The sequence below is a fragment of the Saccostrea echinata genome, unplaced genomic scaffold (assembly GCF_033153115.1).
Source record: "Saccostrea echinata isolate AGI-Se365-2 ecotype Australia unplaced genomic scaffold, CSIRO_AGI_Sech_v1 ptg000041l, whole genome shotgun sequence".
Taxonomy (NCBI): Eukaryota; Metazoa; Mollusca; class Bivalvia; order Ostreida; family Ostreidae; genus Saccostrea; species Saccostrea echinata.
Genome location: NW_026889790.1, coordinates 697,386 through 715,195, shown reverse-complemented (window position 1 = coordinate 715,195; position 17,810 = coordinate 697,386). Strand labels below are relative to the sequence as shown.

General features: G+C 32.6%; 1 protein-coding gene and 1 long non-coding RNA gene across 2 annotated transcripts; one reads left to right on the top strand and one right to left on the bottom strand.

The window, feature by feature from the left end:
- Positions 1 to 2,549: 2,549 nt before the first annotated feature.
- LOC133200898 (uncharacterized) lies at positions 2,550 to 3,915 on the top strand. Its single transcript, XR_009723013.1, has 2 exons — positions 2,550 to 2,675; positions 3,814 to 3,915. It is a non-coding gene; the product is annotated as an uncharacterized LOC133200898 (long non-coding RNA).
- A 10,936-nt stretch (positions 3,916 to 14,851) lies between these two features.
- LOC133200891 (sperm motility kinase 2B-like) lies at positions 14,852 to 15,835 on the bottom strand. Its single transcript, XM_061336707.1, has one exon. It carries the CDS (start codon positions 15,818 to 15,820, stop codon positions 15,011 to 15,013), a length of 810 nt encoding a protein of 269 aa, XP_061192691.1. The 5' UTR covers positions 15,821 to 15,835; the 3' UTR covers positions 14,852 to 15,010.
- Positions 15,836 to 17,810: the final 1,975 nt, after the last annotated feature.

The window sequence follows — 17,810 nt, the reverse complement described above, 5'->3', positions numbered from 1 at the left end:
TGAAAATAGAATAATGTATGAAATTATTTCAAAATGCTACTCTTCCAACAGTTTTTTTTAGTAAATGTTGATACTTAGCTTAAACCAAGATTCATAATTTTCTTAATAGCCTTTAAAATTTTAATGATTGGCGTTGCTATCTTTACTAAAAAAGAAAAAGAAATTGAAATGCTTTCATTCAGATTGACGCTCCTCCCAAATTTTGGTTTGATTTCAATAAAACTTGATAGAATTCCTTTTGATGTAAAAATTTTAAAAAGAAATGTTCTTTTCTTTTCCACTATCATATAAGTACAAACCAGCAAAGCTACAGTCTTAACGTAGACAAATCTGGGATTTTCAAATATGAAGTATGTAGAATTTCGAAGCATAAACTGTTACGAGACCATTAGCACTACATGTAAACCTATATTATAAAAGCTTTCAACATGCTGATATGCAGTTTGGGGGGGAGAGATAATGACGTGATTTGAAACAGGCGTTTGCATGATAATCTTTTGTATCAATTCTTAATTTTTAAAGTTCAATTTGTTATTGTAACATATATCATGAATGTGTACATCTTCGTTTATTTTTAAAGACTAAATCATTGAAAAGTGTCTGTTGTCGTATCTATATTTTTTAAAACAAAAGTAAATAACAGATAGCTAGCCATCTTTTTATTACAATATTGAAAACGTGAAAAATGAATGATTCATTCCTGATAGAGAACCTGCAGAACACAATTTTTACGAGATCTCTCATGATGAAAATTGACAGCAAGATTAGCTCTATATGACGCCCTCTGACCGTCAGACTGAGGAGATATCGTCACATGTGTCTGTGCTTATATCCTGGGTGTAAACAGTGCAACTAATCAGTGTTCTAATGATATAAAGATGGGTCAAAACAAAAACATGTCAGTATAAATACAGGTCAACAGTTTAAACAAGCATTTAAAAATTAACAAAGAAATACATGTCATAATTTCTTTTAAATGATACATAGTCAAATGTTTCATATGTATGTACTTGAACTTTAAAGATGTTTTTCTTAGAAAAATATACCAATAGTATCTGAATAGCTAAACAATTGCAATTTTCCTTGCTTGAGTTCACTACCTATATTCAATTTGTTTGGAATCCAAATTCATATTTTGTGTATTTGTTTTACATTATGACAAATATTTTTAAATACTATTTATGTCATAGCAATTTGATCATGAATCTTGATTTTTCTTGGTTATCCTTCATCTAAAAAATTAATTTCCGATAAATAATTCTTCATTTATTTGTACAAAATACTTATATGTTGTTATAATCAATTCATTTCTGGCCAGTTTATGTCATTTCCTTTTCAATATTAATTACTCATGTAGTGCAAGCATGACATAGAAATGTTTTATTCGTTTTTTTTAATTTCTTAATCTGTAATTTATGTACATAGGAATACCTCGATCCTTTTCGTGACAAAGACGGTAAAATAAGGTGCCTTCAGAATGCACACGATAAACGGAAAACCCAATAAACGCAAATCACGATAAACGCAACACACGATACAATAAACAGAAAACCTGATAGGATACGCGCACGATACGATAGGATACATGCACGACATGATAGGATACACACACGATAAGATAAAATAGGACACGACAGAATTACCAAGAATAACGTTGCGGGTAATGTACAACCCTATTTTTATGTCATTTAAGGACCCTCTATACACTAGAAGAAAATATTTTTTTGGACATTGAGAAAATTGTGGTGTGTAAAGGTGTAAATATTGGTCTTATCTATCATATTTTCAACATAGGGTGCCTTGAATTTGCCCCCAGGAAAAATGTTCAAAGACAATGAAGTACTGATGAACAGAAATTACTGTTGATTACTTCATTGGATAAAATACCTGCAAATGAAGTGTTTTATCTTTTCCTGTTGGCCTATTAAAGTGTTATGTATGCTTGATTTGATCACAAATTAAGTAATAAACTGTACATTCCAATTTACTTTATTCTTGATTAAAGGGCAGATCACTCTATCTGCATAAAAATACCACAAAATCAGAACTCTTTAGTGTGCAGTGTATAGAGGGCTCTTAAAACTATAAAATTCCTAAAACAACATTACGTTTTCTTATATTATATGTCATTTATCATTGATAAAAGTTCTTTTCATTAAATATTTTACTGATTCTGAATTTCTGTTAAGGATGTATTTGTGGCTTCTTTGTTTTATAATAAAAAAGGGGGGTCGGGAAGATCCTGGTGATGTTTCCGTGACAAAATTAGAGCCTTTCACTCTGAGAATAATTTTAATGATAAAAGAATTCGAACAGATATTCCTATATGTTTGTAGATTTTTTTAGCACGATCACTGCTCGTTATTTTCACCTTTTTTATTTATATGCAAAAATGTTGCCATGGATAAACAGAAACGGAAACAAGAGAGCTAAGTTTACAGACAAGTAAACACAAACTTTGTGATCAATCGTAAAATGCTTAATGCCTTACATTGACCTTTTCTGTGGAATGTAAGAGGTGATAATAACGAATAGTGATCAATCTCATAAATTCAGTGACCAAAAGGAATCATAAACAGGAAAATAACACAGATCCTGGAAAAAACAGAGGTTAGGAGAAGTAAGAATTCCCTACCGACCGGTCACACCTGCCGTGAACCCCATGTATTGATCAGGTAAAGTACTCTGTAGTCAATTTTAGTATAAAAGCAGGTATGAAACATGTCCGATAAAATACGACCCAGCGATAGGTTGTATTTACAAATAAGGTCATTATACATGTAATTTGCGAGAAGCTTGCTTTAAACGGGGTTGTTGAAATCCCTGTAACATCAACTTATTTGTCGAAGTATCTAATTGTTGTCTTGTAGGCCACAGCAAGATATTTCTTCTTCATGTGAAGGCTTTTTTATATAAATTCTGCTTCGTAGGAAAATAAAAATTTGGTCGGATAATAAAGAAGCACAATAAATGCTCATAGAAAATACAAAATGTTCGAAGACCTGGTGTCCAAAGACAACATAGATATTGTCAATGAGAAACTCCATCATTTTTTTAATATCAACTTTATAGTATTTTTGTGTAGAATCAGAATGATTTTAACAAACTATTTTTGTAGTTGACCAATCATAAGATATGAAAATTTGCTAGTTCCACTTTTTTTTGAGGAATTAGTTGTGCATGACATTGAAAAGCCTGCTCTTTAATTTATTGTCAGGATTGGTTTTATAAAGCAAAGAAAAGCCGATGTTTGAAACGTTTTGAGATATTACATTTTCCATAAAATTTTTATAATTTTTTAGAGTCCATATTTAATTTGTACCCCTTCTTGAATATGCTGTAGCACAATATGCCTAAGAATGAGCCTTATGAACAAAGACAACATTGTTACAAGCTTCATTGCATTTCCTAGCACTTCCTAAGTTTAACCATAATCTTGTCAAGTATATTTTAATGATAACACGGATAAATTGATAATCTCAGAACACAAACAGCTTAAATGTTTCACTCTTTAAAAAAAATTACTTTCAAAGTCTGACGAAAAATGCTTTAGACATCGATCGCTTCCTTAGCAACTGGGCGATTTTTTGTGTTTACTTCGCAAATAGAAGAATTAGTTGTTGTTGTTTTTTTTATAATTCAGGCAATAACTATTCAATACCTCTTACGTAATTCGCATCTAAGATGTGTATTTTTTGTATACTTTTCACTTTTTATTTAATCAGAATATTTTAGATGAGATTACGTGCCTTGTAAAACATACCTGTATCTTATCAGATATAGAATTTTTATCAGACAATTGTTTTCTTCTAGATTGAATGCCCGTCTTTGATGTATCTAGATCATCTGGCTATAGGATGGATTTTTTCCTTGACACATCTTGATTATCTAAAAATAAAGCTGGCTAAAATCTTACATCTTTGTTATCTATAACCTTATGTACGCTTATTACATCAATTCATTATGAAGTGACTGTGACAAAAACCAATCGCCTTTCTTACAGTGGTTAACCAATGGTTTTCCTAAATTGCTTTCAAGGCATGTTTCTAGTTTTCTATGAATACTAGTATATGTCTTCTTTATGCTACTGATAAAAATGTATTATCTCTCTCTCTCTCTCTCTCTCTCTCTCTCTCTCTCTCTCTCTCTCTCTCTCTCTCCAATTAATTTGAAGAATTCTTTCTGACGTTTTGGGCAAAATGAAGGATTTTTTTTTAATGAAATGTTTCTTTTTTTTTTTTGGCAAGTCCGTTTAGTTGATTCAAATTTTGAGAATAAGAGGTATACGTATACCATAAAATTTGGGAAAAAAGTAAAGAAAGCAAAGCATTGAAATCAGTCAGAATATAACAAAATAACTGTTGAATGAGACTGTCATTTCTCATAACGGTAACAGCGTTATATACTGGTAACTACAGCCAGTAATCAGTTCAAAACTTTGTACTCGAGCTGCACCACATGACTCAGCAGCTTTAATGAGTTTTAAAGATTCCATTGTTTATACTTTCTCTAGACGCCAAGTGAACGACCGATGATTGAACATCAAAACAAATAAAATGGGGCATCTAACGTTTTGTCTCTATCTAAAAAGATTGTATAACTGACTGCATTGAAAAATTTACTCTTTTTCATTGCAATCCTTGTATAAATGAAATGTGAATATAAAGAACAGTGATCTCTATTCTAATCCAATTAAATAATACAGATTGTGAGCAGAGCAAAGACAGACCGCTAAAAACAGAGGTGGGATCAGGTGCCACGGAGGAACAAGCATCCCCTTGTCGATCGGTCAAACCAGCCGTGAACCCCCTGTCACGATCGGACAAACGGAAAAATTTGTAGTCAATTCAGTGAAAATAATGGTATTATAATTTGTATAGAAGATGCTAGTCAATATTCGAGTTAACGATAGATTGTACAGCTCTAAAAACTTTTTAAACTAACTTGCATTTGTAAGCCAATTAAATGTATTTTTAAATTTAATTAGAATTAATTATTTAATTATTTTAATTTCAATTTAATTTAATTTGAAAATTACCAAATATATTGCAACTAAACAAAGGTGCAAACAAAAGATGTGTTTATTTTATGTTTAATTTTGATATTCATAATTGATAATTTTTAAATTACTCTGTTGTTCCCCTTTTTGAACGAATAACAGTCTTAATTCATTGAGGCATGTTTTAAAGAACTAAATTTTCACATTCTTTTTTTTTATATTTGAGCATTGTTCTCGCTAGAGTGACTTCAACATTTCTTTTAATTTATAAGTTGTTGTCAGTAAAATCCGGTCTTCTTTATATGACTTCAATTGTTTTATTTTGGTTGGAATCAGAACTGTTTCAAGACATCCGAAGTTTAGAAAACTCCATCTGAGAAATTCTTTTGTGCCTTTTTAGTTACGGCATGCTGCTATAAACTACATCCTCTCTGAAAAATACTAAACAAGTACACTAGCTACTTACATCTTTCAGTGTCTCCTGGGGAGCGCAAGAGAGCTTCTCAAAGGTGAAATTTTAAGGTGAAATTTTCGCTGGCACATAAGGAGACTTTATAAAAACACGCCAATGTCTAAAATAAGCATATGGAAGACACTTCAACGGGAGTGGTACTCAAATTCACAAACGTTCCGTAAAAATTTCATTTAAGACAAAACAAGTGGAATTAAGGTCATTTTTCGTGCAAAATGAGGAACAACTTACTACTACAAAAGAAATTTTTAATCAGGAATGTAAAAACGATGATAAAATGGCAAAATTCATCATATCTTTTGTTTGCACCATTGTTTTATAGCAATATATTTATTTTTAAAATGTTCATTTAATTAGTTTACAAAAGCATTTTTTAAAAAAAAGTTTCTGAGCTGTATTTGCAAACAAGATAATTGTATCGACAATAGAATTTGAGAAATGGTGACCTTAAATGAGATTTTTGATATTATTATATCACCAACTTATTTATTAGTAGCCTGTCTTTTTTAGAAATTGAAATTGTTCGTAAGTTAAACATTTTTTATTGTGTGTGAATACACTGGGTGACATAAATCCCATATCTAGGTGATAATTATTTCAAGTTCAATAGGATATATCGAATCCACGTGGGAATGAAAATGAATAATCATTTGTTAAATAATAGAACGTCGTTGATATATCTAAATATTGAATTGAAGAATTGAAAGTCAAACCAATACTTCTTCTTTTGATGTAGAAGTTTTTGAATAATTTCTGCTTCATAAGAATACAAAAACACGTCTGCCAGTAGCGATGCACAATTAATATCCAAGAGAATTCCAACAGATTGTTGGAAGACTTGATCTCTAAAAATTACATGCATATATATTTTAAGTGAAAAACTCAAATATCTTTTTAATATCAACATCAGAGTACTTGTGTGTAGAATCAGAAAACTTTTAACAAAATTTTTGCAGATGATCACTGACAAGGTATGTAAATTTATGTGTTCTTTTTTTATTGCAGAAGCAATTGTCTATGGTCCTTTTTTATCATGGAAAAAATTATAAATTTTATTGGTCTAATACTTTGAAATATGAATATGAAAATTGAAGAATTTTTTATGATAGATTTAATTTATTACATATTAGCGAGAAAAATATTGCGTAATTTAACTTTATATTTAAAGAATTATTTACCTGTACCTTCTATTAATGCTAGATTTCGCTTAGAATATAGCTAACAGACGCCTGGAGTTTGTAAACAACACAGCCTCCTAATGTTTTTTTTTTTCTTGAGAACTTACAGGGCAGTTAATTAATTACCAGACAAAATGATAACGTAGACAGACACAGCAAAATACTTGGTTTCAAATCTTGTTATAATCTTTTATTTTCAATGGTGATGGAGAATTATTAACAACATAAAAATATAAAAATCAATGACTCTAGGAGCTTGGCAAGTATAGAGTTTTCTGTAAAAAGGATAGTCTAATTACAATCTATAGAATTTTTTAAAACGGAAATCAATGGACATTTCAAATCCATAAACCTTGCACACAAGATATAATTGCAGTAACTAGATGAAGGTATAAAAAAAAAATAGCATACTTGTTTTCACCTCAATAAATTTGTATTGATCGTCTTTCAAAGACGATTTATTGAAACGGAAAGATTTACTACTAAAGCTTTGTATTAATGATATCCTATTTAATCTTTCAGAAATATCGTTAAATGTCGTTAAACTTTATTTCCTATCAAAAAGATCAAATAAGAAAAATCAAACTGTAAATCATATACAGTACCAATTTTGATGCACCAGATGCGCATTTCGACAAATTCTGTCTCTTCAGTGATGTTCATCGATCAATCATTATAATGGGGATCTGTAGAAAACAATAAACAGATACGGACCTCTTCATCCTGTCTCTGCTCATGCTTAAATTAAAAATTCACTACAGAACAGGATTTGAAAATGAACTGTAAACATGTGATCTATTAGACAAATCTATTGTATGTGACAATTGCACAATTTTGCCGTACCTTATCAACAACAACCATTTTTTCATAACAAGGACTCACTATTTCGCACATACTTAAATTAATTTTATATGACCTTTATTTATACTTTACTGATGATACTCTAATAATAGGGAGAGGGAAGTAGTCTGAAAAAAAAATAGTTGTACTGAAATAAAGGGATCACAATGGAAGGTGAGAATTTTCTAGGATACAAGTTGAAACAGTTTTCATTAATGTGTGTAAATCTAATTTTTTTCTATAAAAAAAGTATCAAATTCACAATTGACGGTTATGGAGTGGAATCTAAGAACCAAACTGAATATTCATCAAAAAAGTAAGCTACTAGTAGTCGGCACCATTAAGTTTCAATGGAAAAGGCTTTGGAAATAAAACATAACACTTTTACTATAATTAGTGTTGATACATGTATAAGGCACCAATTAGAAAGATATGTTTAGTTTTTAGAATTGAAATAAAGCTATTTTTGCACTTCAATTCTTAAACTTCAGTTCTTAACTTTACGGTGAAAATAAGTGCAAGTGCTTTTTTATTCTGGTTAACCAGATTTAATCATCTGGAGTGAGGGTGATTGATTTGTGGCATATAAGAAACAAACCTCGTCCTAGAGAAACGATTTTAAAGTGTTAAACACCAAGCATCATGAAGGGATGATTGTTTCTTCATTCAGTAAACCCTATATGCTGTATTTTTAGAATGTATATTATGGGAGGATTTACCATTCTGCAAAAAAGTGAAAAGGGGACAGGTTTTCAGTGAACATTTTGACTCTAAATTAACAGTAAAATATTGTGTTTGGAAAAAAGGGCCCAGCCACCCTCAACTACACCCTCCCCCCCCTCCCACCCCACCCGATACTACGTGCCAGTGCAGTGTGTTTTGACTTGTAATAAGACATTGTTCAGGTATAATCTTGACATTCATATAAATATTCTGAAATGGTTGGCTACCTTTTGCGAGTGTACTGTAATATAATTTAACATAACCGTACATAAAACTTTTAAAAATTTAATCACTTGTATGTCACTGTGTGGTAAGGTATCATCTAGATGAGACCAGGCATCATTCACATCAACGCTGAAACAAATTTAGATATGGGTCATCAATGAAGGTCTGAAGTCACCATTCGAATCCTTAAAGAAATACGGACCTATCGCACCTGATGCACTAAGGGCTGCTTAGACCATTACTTTTTCTCCATGCATTGGCTTCTGAAGGGAAAAATTGGGCTTTTCTGTTCCCCAGAAGTGGTAGTTTCTATCACAAAAGCAATCAGATATAAGTGTGCTTCATCTGAAAACAAATGTTGGTGTTCTTGTATCCATCTTCTTGAGACTGCTTGCAATGTTCGATTGCTTAAGATGATGAGCGATTGATACAGTGTAAAGTGTCAATTCCAAGTCAAAAAGAAGCATTCTGTAGTCTCTTGTTTTGCTTACACCGTAGTTAAAGTCATTACCGGGTAGTCACGGACTGATCTTTGTGGAGTTTCTTCAATCACTCTTTTAGCGTTTGTTCCTTGCATATTGTTTTCCTCCTCTGATCTTTATTTCTTCTTTTACGGGTCCTTTGTTCTAAAATCTCTATATGAGACGCTTCATATGTTTGTATGTTTTCTTTTCCTGATCTGGTTACATTATTTGCATCATTTTTATAACAGGTTTTGGTGACGGACATTCATAGTACACCTGTAACAAGGCTATGTTCTTAGGGCAGAGACATATTGAAATTTCAGCGTTTCATGTGTCATAATTGACACCAAAGTAAAAAAAAACTTTTTTATGATGTGAAAGTTAAGGACAGTTTAAAATCTATTATTTTTACCTTTATTTGGGGTCAATTTTGCAATTAGACACGTAGATTTCTTTTTCAGTTAAGGACAGTTTAATATCTATTATTTTTATCTTTTTTAAGGGTCAATTTTGTCAGACACGTAGATTTCTTTTTCAAATTAGAACATTCTTAAACTGATAAAAGCTTTAACTTAACAATTTACTTCCCTAAAATCAATATTCAGATTTGTTAATGGTGGGATCGGGAGGTATTAAAATATAACAACAACAACCACCCAATTATTTGTTCAAAGAAGAAGTCGCATGGTGATATGAAATAAAGAGGTGAAGATAAAAAACAGTGATCAAACATAAATCCAGTAAACTCGAATAGTGGACAGTGCGAAAACACTGACCCCTTTAAACCCAAGAGGTTGGATCAGGTGCCAAGGAGGAATAAGCAACTCCTATCGAACGGTCACACCCGCCGTGGACACTCTGTATTGTCAGTTAAGCGGAGTAATCCTTAGTCAAAATGATAGAAAAACAATGGCTTCAGTAATTGGCGAGAAATTTGTCAGTCAAATCAAGACTGTATTTGCAAATAAGGTCATTATTTATAACAAGCATAGAATTAGCGAAATGCTGACTTTAAGATATACCGTCGAAAACACTGTAACATCAACTTATCTGTCGGTAGTCTGCCTTGGTTTTAAAGTTGATTATAATTAGAACAAACTCTTAGTATGGAATTCGTTAGGAGACAAAAGAACTATGTGCAGATGATTGTAGAATATTACTATATAAATTAGAAAGCTTTGCGATGAAAGCTAAAGCCATCCCTTTTGGCACAAAGGTTAGTTGTTGATTGGTCTTTGTCATCTATGGTCAGTAAAACATCTAAGTACGAAGCAGATGTGGCAGACTCTGTAGTGTCTTTCATTTTCATGTTGTTGTTTTTTTTCATTTTCACTGGGATGTATCGAATTGAGATATGAATGAAAATAATTATTTTAGTTAATAAATTGAAAGCCACGGCAAGAGTCTTTTTCTCATTTAGAAGTTTACGAATAAATTCTGCATTATAAGAATATAAAACATGTCGGCTAATATGTGCATGTAATATGTACATGTACAGTATTCCACCAGACCTGTGGGAGACCTAGGCCTGGTCTCCAAAGCAGTTGTCTATGATTGCAAAACGTTTGCTCTTTAATTTATCGTGAGAAATGGTTGTATGAAGCTTTTAAGTCACATGAATTGATGCTATTTATTTTTGAAATGTTTTTCTCCTCAAGCTCCACAAGGCGTTTTTGATGCTACACCACTTCTTGTATATGATGTAGCATAGGAATTCTGAGGCCGATTAATTATTGTTATTTTAAGATATGTTTTTAAATTCAGGAAGAATTGAAGTTACAAAATCAGTCTATTAGAAGCTTGTCGATTGTTTCTTGCCATTTCTTGCCATGCGTTAACATTAATTGTTATTTCTTTTCAAAAGAAGTTCTATCAAATTTCCATTGAAAAGTACCTGAATAAGACATCAGTATTTTCAGAATGGTTTAGAATGACTATTGAACATTATTCATATACAAGTCTTCTCTTGAACTATGAGAAAAAAGGGATATTTTGTGATTTTTCTTAACGTACATTTATCCTTGCTGGCTCTTCTTCCATCGAGCTTATCAGATATATGCTTCTGATTAAGAAACGATTTATGAGGTTTCATAAACTATGATTAGGCAAATTTTCAGAAGTAATTATTCACAGCCAACACTTCAAGGAGAAAAAATCGGGATATTTTTCGAACAGCATGTGACCTCCATTTCGATAAACTGTGGTTGTCATGGAATACTCTTGATTGGATTCTCACTGAGATAAAAACGTTAGTCTATGGAGATCGCTTAAATTACACTAACATCTAACATTGCCAAAGTCACAAAAATGAACAAAACATAGATTTGCATTTTATAAACTAGGTTCGTCAATTTTTATCTTACAGAGTATACTAGTAGTTAACGATATGTTAGCGAACGTCTTCACTATGAAATTATATTGTTCGGAGTAAACTATGGCTAGCAAACGATATAACAAGTTTATCAATCTGTGAAGGCATATTAAACAGGTTTGATATTTATATATTTTAGCTCATAACCTACATTTAGAATTTGTGATTAATGGTTTTTAAATGTTAGATAGTTTCATAAATAGTAAAACTAAATTCTATTAGTTTGTGATTCTGATTTTAAAACGACAGTTTTCAGTTGCAAATTACACTTAGCAATAATTAAGGTGAAAAAAGGGGAAGATACCGAACAATGAGAGTTCTCAAATAAATCTACAAACAATACAAACCCGTGAAAAGGGCATAAAACACGGACACCTGGAAATTCCAGAGGAGGGATCAGGGGCATAATAGGAGTAAGCATCTGACATTATTGATTAGTGATTGATCAATCTCACAAAAAAATCTACAAACAATACAAACCCGTGAAAAGGGCATAAAACACGGACACCTGGAAATTCCAGAGATGGGATGTGCCTTAGAGGAGCAAGCATACCCTATCGCCCGGTCACAACCACCGTGACCTCCATGCATTGATCATTTAGACGGTATATTCCATAGTCAAATTTAGTATAAAGCAAAGGCCTAACAATTGATATGAAACACGTCAGCCAAAATACGACCCAGTGATAGGTTATATTTGCTAAAGGTCATCATAAGTACCATAGAATTTACGAATGCTGACATATAACGAGGTTGTTGAAATCCACGAACATCAACTAAACTTTCAATAGTCTGCCTCGGTTTAAAAAAATTGATCGTACTCAAAGCATGCTCTTGTGTATCTAATACGTTCGGAGACATAATCACCATATGCAAGTGATAGTAGAATATTACTACATAAATAAGGGAAGTTGCAAACTATAATTGCTGTTCTGAGATTGGCTAGTTCTGAGTTATAATTAACATACGTTAACTGTAGTGTAAAGCTCCTAACCAAATTTTATACAAGACGTGATAAGATATATATCAAAAACTTGTTTTGCAATTGAAAATTAAATTTATCATTGTTTAACATAGTTTACACTTGTCAAATAAAGATGTAGTTGTAAACTGTATAGTTTTAGAGATGTAAAATGTAGATTAGAGTCGTAAACTATAGTTTAAGCCCTGTAAATTGTAATTTACTCTTGATATACCTAGTTTATCAAAATTCAAATCTGTTTTGCTCATTTGTGTGAATCTGGCGTGCCATACGAGTGATCCAAGGTAGTTATGCCATCGATATGCTAAACATAAAACATCGTGTGTGTTTTAAGCATAAAATTTCCCCCACTATTTACAAACACAAAAACCAACTGCTTTAATGACTTTATCAGACCTCAAAGAAGTATAAACAATAACATGGCGAAGAGTTTACGTAAATATCAAAATTCTTTGATCTGGAAAAGTTTTGTGTGATTTTATTATGATTTCCTGATCCCACATTTCCGTGAATTCGCATGAAAAAAGAACATAATTCCACTGCACCTCAATAAAGAAGATTGCTAGAGGCATCATAGAATTACACGCATATGACCTCAAATCAATAGGTTCCTTTCTTAATTTAGAGAATTAGCACTTTAAGTTTCATTGAAAAAGGCCAGAGAGATTTGGATTGATTGATTGATTGTATGTTGTTTTACGTCCCGTTCGAGAATTTTTCACTCATATAGAGACGTCACCATATACCGGTGAAGGGCTTCAAATTTTGACCTTTACTCGGCACTCAGGGCCATTGAGCAGTGAGGGTTCTTTATCGTGCCAACGCCTAGCGTGACACGGGGCCTCGGTTTTTAAGGTCTCATCCGAATGACCTACAACTTTCACTTCAAAGTGCCGAGTGCTTGGCGAAGGAACAGTTGGTACCATTTTTTTATCGACTTGGGTCAGTCGCGACCTTGATTCGAATACACGACCTTCCGATCACGGAACGAGCGCTGCGCTCTACCGACTGAGCTACAGTGACGGTCAAGAGATCTGGAAACCATTTTATAAATAATCAATAGGGGACTTTTTTAAGTCTTTGGAAGTTATGATATTTTATTATAAACGTTCAATGGGGATTATTTATTACTGGGGGTCGTGATTTAAATTTTCACTGCAAAAGCTCAAAGAGAAAAAATTATCATCTGGAAACCATTTTACACAATTTATAAATTGCTGATCTTGTAAATAGACATTTGACAACAAATTCAACTGAGGTGTTTTATAAGTCATAGGAAGTTATGACATAAATTCATTGCGAAAACTATAGAACGCTTAGAGACGTCATCTGGAAACTAAAGTGTTACAGACAGAATATCGGTAAGACCCAAAGTAATATTCCCCACTTTAAGAGAAAGTGGGAATCAACTAGTGTCTTGTTTGATCAAAAGCAGTAAAATATTTATACGTCTTCAGATCAAAAGATAAAAATTTAAACGAATCATTGGCAAAATCCTTCACCAAGTTTAAATAACTGGGTTGTAATGAGGAGATTCGGCTTTATTTTGTACCTGTGGAGCTCTAGGCGATTATATTTTGACCTACTGAGACATCAATCATTTGTTAAGTGGATTTTCTTTTAAATAAATACTATTCAAAAGATTTTTTAAAAAAGAAAAAATTCAAATATTTTTTCCGAGGCAATTGCCTCTGCAGCATAAAATTGTATTACATACCCAGTGATTATCAGCAGATGCATTGTGTCATTATTTCTTTATCTTTAACCATTTTACTTTTCATTCATAAAAATTAAATCACCATCAGCAGATATTTTTGTTTAAAATCCATCCTTAAAATAGAATATGTGATTCTAAGCAATTTTTCGTCTTGTACTCTAAGTTGTTATCAAAATTGTAATGTGCAACTTTGGTTTACACTCTCTTAATTAGATTGCAAGATTAGATAAAGGAGTTAGAGGAATCTGTTTAGAACTCACAATTACTTAATATAAAAGATCAAAGGAAGCGGAAATTCGGAATTTTTAAAGTTTGCGTGATGTACATTATATATCTGTTCTACTCATCATTATGTATGGTGTGTCTCCACTTTCAACCCTTAAACCAATATGAAGTGAGTAGCAATTCAAAACTAAGATTTTCACTTTATAATATTTTCATATCATATCATAATCGAAGAAATGGCTTTAACCCTCTAGCTCAAGACCATCATGTTATTTATTGCATTATTTCTCAAGTTTATCATATTAATGTTGCAAAGCAATGTTTCAAAAATCCAAAACGAATTGGGGAAAAAATTCCTTTTCTTACTTTTTCCTTACGAATAAGTAAAGAATGAATACATGTATATGCAATATATTTTCCGAAAAATTCTTCTAGGTGCAAGCTAGGACATTTAATGAATTAGAGATCGTTTGTAGATATATTCCATATAGAGGGTATCTTTATAAATTAACCACAAATGGAATCAAATGATTATTGAATTTACTCTTTTGCGGTTCTGAACGTCCGTATTACATAAAAAAAGACATACCTATCTTATGGTGAGTAAAAACCTTACTTTTCTATACCATAGGATGGTAAAATAATGTTAAAGCTATAGATTTTACCAAGTTTTTTTATTGAGAAAACAGTGCCTAAAAATAGAAGTAACAAATAAACTGTTAAGTATAAACAAAAACAGATTGCATTTAACAAGTGTTGCCATAAATTACAGGGAATGTTGCAGAATATCTTTTTTTCTGTTAAGCAATATTGTTCATGCTTCATTATTGATAAGTTTTAGCAAGTCACCTGTTTGACAGCGTTTTTCCGGAATAGCTCGTAGAACGTTTTTCATTACAACTTTGAATATCCCGAATAGAGTGTCATTAAACTCATGTGCTCTACTGATTGTCTCATTAACAATTCGATCATCTGTTTGTTGAGATACAATGTCCTCTTCCTCGCCGACAAAGGGGACTGTTGAGTGGATCATAAAGTAGGCTATTATTCCAAGACTCCACATATCAGACCTGAGGGGGTCGTATGGAGTTTTCATCAGTACTTCCGGTGCCGTGTAATGTAAATGTCCAAGGTAATCGTCACAAAGAATAATTTTGTCTTCAGAGTCACGACATGGTACAGAGAGTCCAAAATCTGCCAATCGAACACTCATTTCTTTGGTCAGCAGAATATTATACGGCGTCACATCCCGGTGTGCAATCTTGCTTTTGTGACAGAAATTAAGAGCTGTTAATAGTTGCTTTAAAATAACGGACAATTGGTCACTGTCAAGTTTGTTTCCACTAACTAAATCCTCCAGATTTCCATTTTCTGCTAGTTCCATGATTAAGTTCACGCTTTTATCGGTTATAATTGCCTCCAACAACATGATAATATACTCATGCTTTATATTTGACAGGTTGTTTAGTTCTTGTGTAATGTAAGGGTCACGAGAAATATCTCCCCTGTATAAAATCTGTTTCATAGCCAGTAATTTGTGGTCTTTAAGTCTCTGCACACAGAAAATATCTACAAATGCGCCCTCGTCAATTTTACGTAGAATAATATATGTGTTTTCCTCCATGGCGCTTATGTTAAGATCTGCCTGAAAACAGTGAGTTTTATTCTCTGATATGTCGCGTGGATCAGGTATAGTGTTGTTTATGCAGAGAAGGGGTGGGACTTTGGATACACTCCATGGTTCCATAGAGACCACGTGGTGATGCTATCTTGGAAAAATAAAGCAAAGAAAATACACTCTCTTTCAAAATTTATCGTTTGATCGCTGTTGATTGTGATAATTAGCGCTATGAAAGTTGTCTGGCGGTCAATCATAAAAGATAACGTCACTCATGTCTAAAGTCATATCTACTGGGTGTAAACATTGCTCTAATAATAGAGTTGTCCTAACGAGACTGGTACCCCCGCGCTGGGAATAATAAAACCATGGTACATTTACTGCACAGATTGATGCCTCCATGGATGCACCAATCGTTAACTTTTTACTGCACGTCACTTGAAACGAGCTAAGAATGCATGAGTCCTCAGTCACTCAAGCATGGAATGATGTGCATATTCATATACAGTGTTTGCTGTATGCATCACACTGCTTATCCATATATTATGCTTCACATCTGCAAGTTTGGTTTGAATATTCCTTAAGATACTAGTAGGCCATAAAATAGCCAAAATCTAAACACCACCGTGCGTCAACGAACACATGACGACGGACGGATACGAGGAAGTCAATATATACTACTCTGCAGCTTCTTAGCAAGGGTATGGAAAGATAATGGAACCAGAGTTAAATCAATAGAATTTGATGTGAATATACATGTGAATGAAAATGTTAGTTAGATATTAGGGAAAAATTAGGAAATTGTACATGTGTATCGTCTTTCATACTAACGGATAAATATCCATGTACATTTGATATTCTTGTGTATCAAGTACATAAAAAACTAATTAAAATTGGTGAAACGAACTTGCAAAAGTTCTACTCTGAGTAAAATCTCAATTTTAAAATGCATTTTTGTTTAAAATGCAAAATTCATGAAATATTGCATGTGGTTTCATTTCTGTTGGTTTGCTGTAGAAGTTTATTGTATTTTATGATGATACTGAATGCTTTATCAAAGACCCTCGCCGACGGATTATTATTTCGCCATAAACTAAAAGATTTTATGTCCAATTGATGGTTTCTTCATTGCATACAAAAAAAGGTTATCTCGGCACAGAACTCCATCTGCTTTAGTAAGATAATATAAATATGTTATTTTACTCAGTAGTGTGAAGTAATTCTTTTCAGAAAAATCCAATAGCATTCATTTTTCTTTTATTCTCGGCAGTTATGCTCCCTCGTCTGATTTCCTGGTGTAAATGTTGTACAGTATATTGATGTAAACTTGTTGTAATGGATCAACATTAACAACATCCGGGGGTTCACATAGAAGTCATTCCTGGTACCCTTACTGAACCTGCAAAGATTCTATCTTAAGACCACGGCTGCGGTTTGTATAGATCTCCAGATTGTCGTTGTCTGTATAAATTATGGACATGGGTCATCTTGAGTATCTGTTGTTATCTGTTTAAGTGATAGACATGAGTCTTCTTGAGTATCTGTTGTCGTTTTCTGTTTAAGTGGTGGACGAGTCATCTTTAATGTCTGTTTGTTGTCTTTTTAAGTGGTGAACGAGTCATCTTTAATGTCTGTTTGTTGTCTTTTTAAGTGGTGAACTAGTCATCTTTAATGTCTGTTTGTTGTCTTTTTAAGTGGTGGACGAGTCATCTTTAATGTCTGTTTGTTGTCTTTTTAAGTGGTGGACGAGTCATCTTTAATGTCTGTTTGTTGTCTTTTTAAGTGGTGAACTAGTCATCTTTAATGTCTGTTTGTTGTCTTTTTAAGTGGTGGACGAGTCATCTTTAATGTTTGTTTGTTATCTCTTTAAGTGGTGAACTAGTCATCTTTAATGTCTGTTTGTTGTCTTTTTAAGTGGTGGACGAGTCATCTTTAATGTCTGTTTGTTGTCTTTTTAAGTGGTGGTCGAGTCATCTTTAATGTCTGTTTGTTGTCT

What these genes read in the sequence shown, in the direction of transcription:
- LOC133200891 (XM_061336707.1), bottom strand. Translation starts at nt 15,820, where the DNA reads ATGGAGGAAAACACATATATTATTCTACGTAAAATTGACGAGGGCGCA.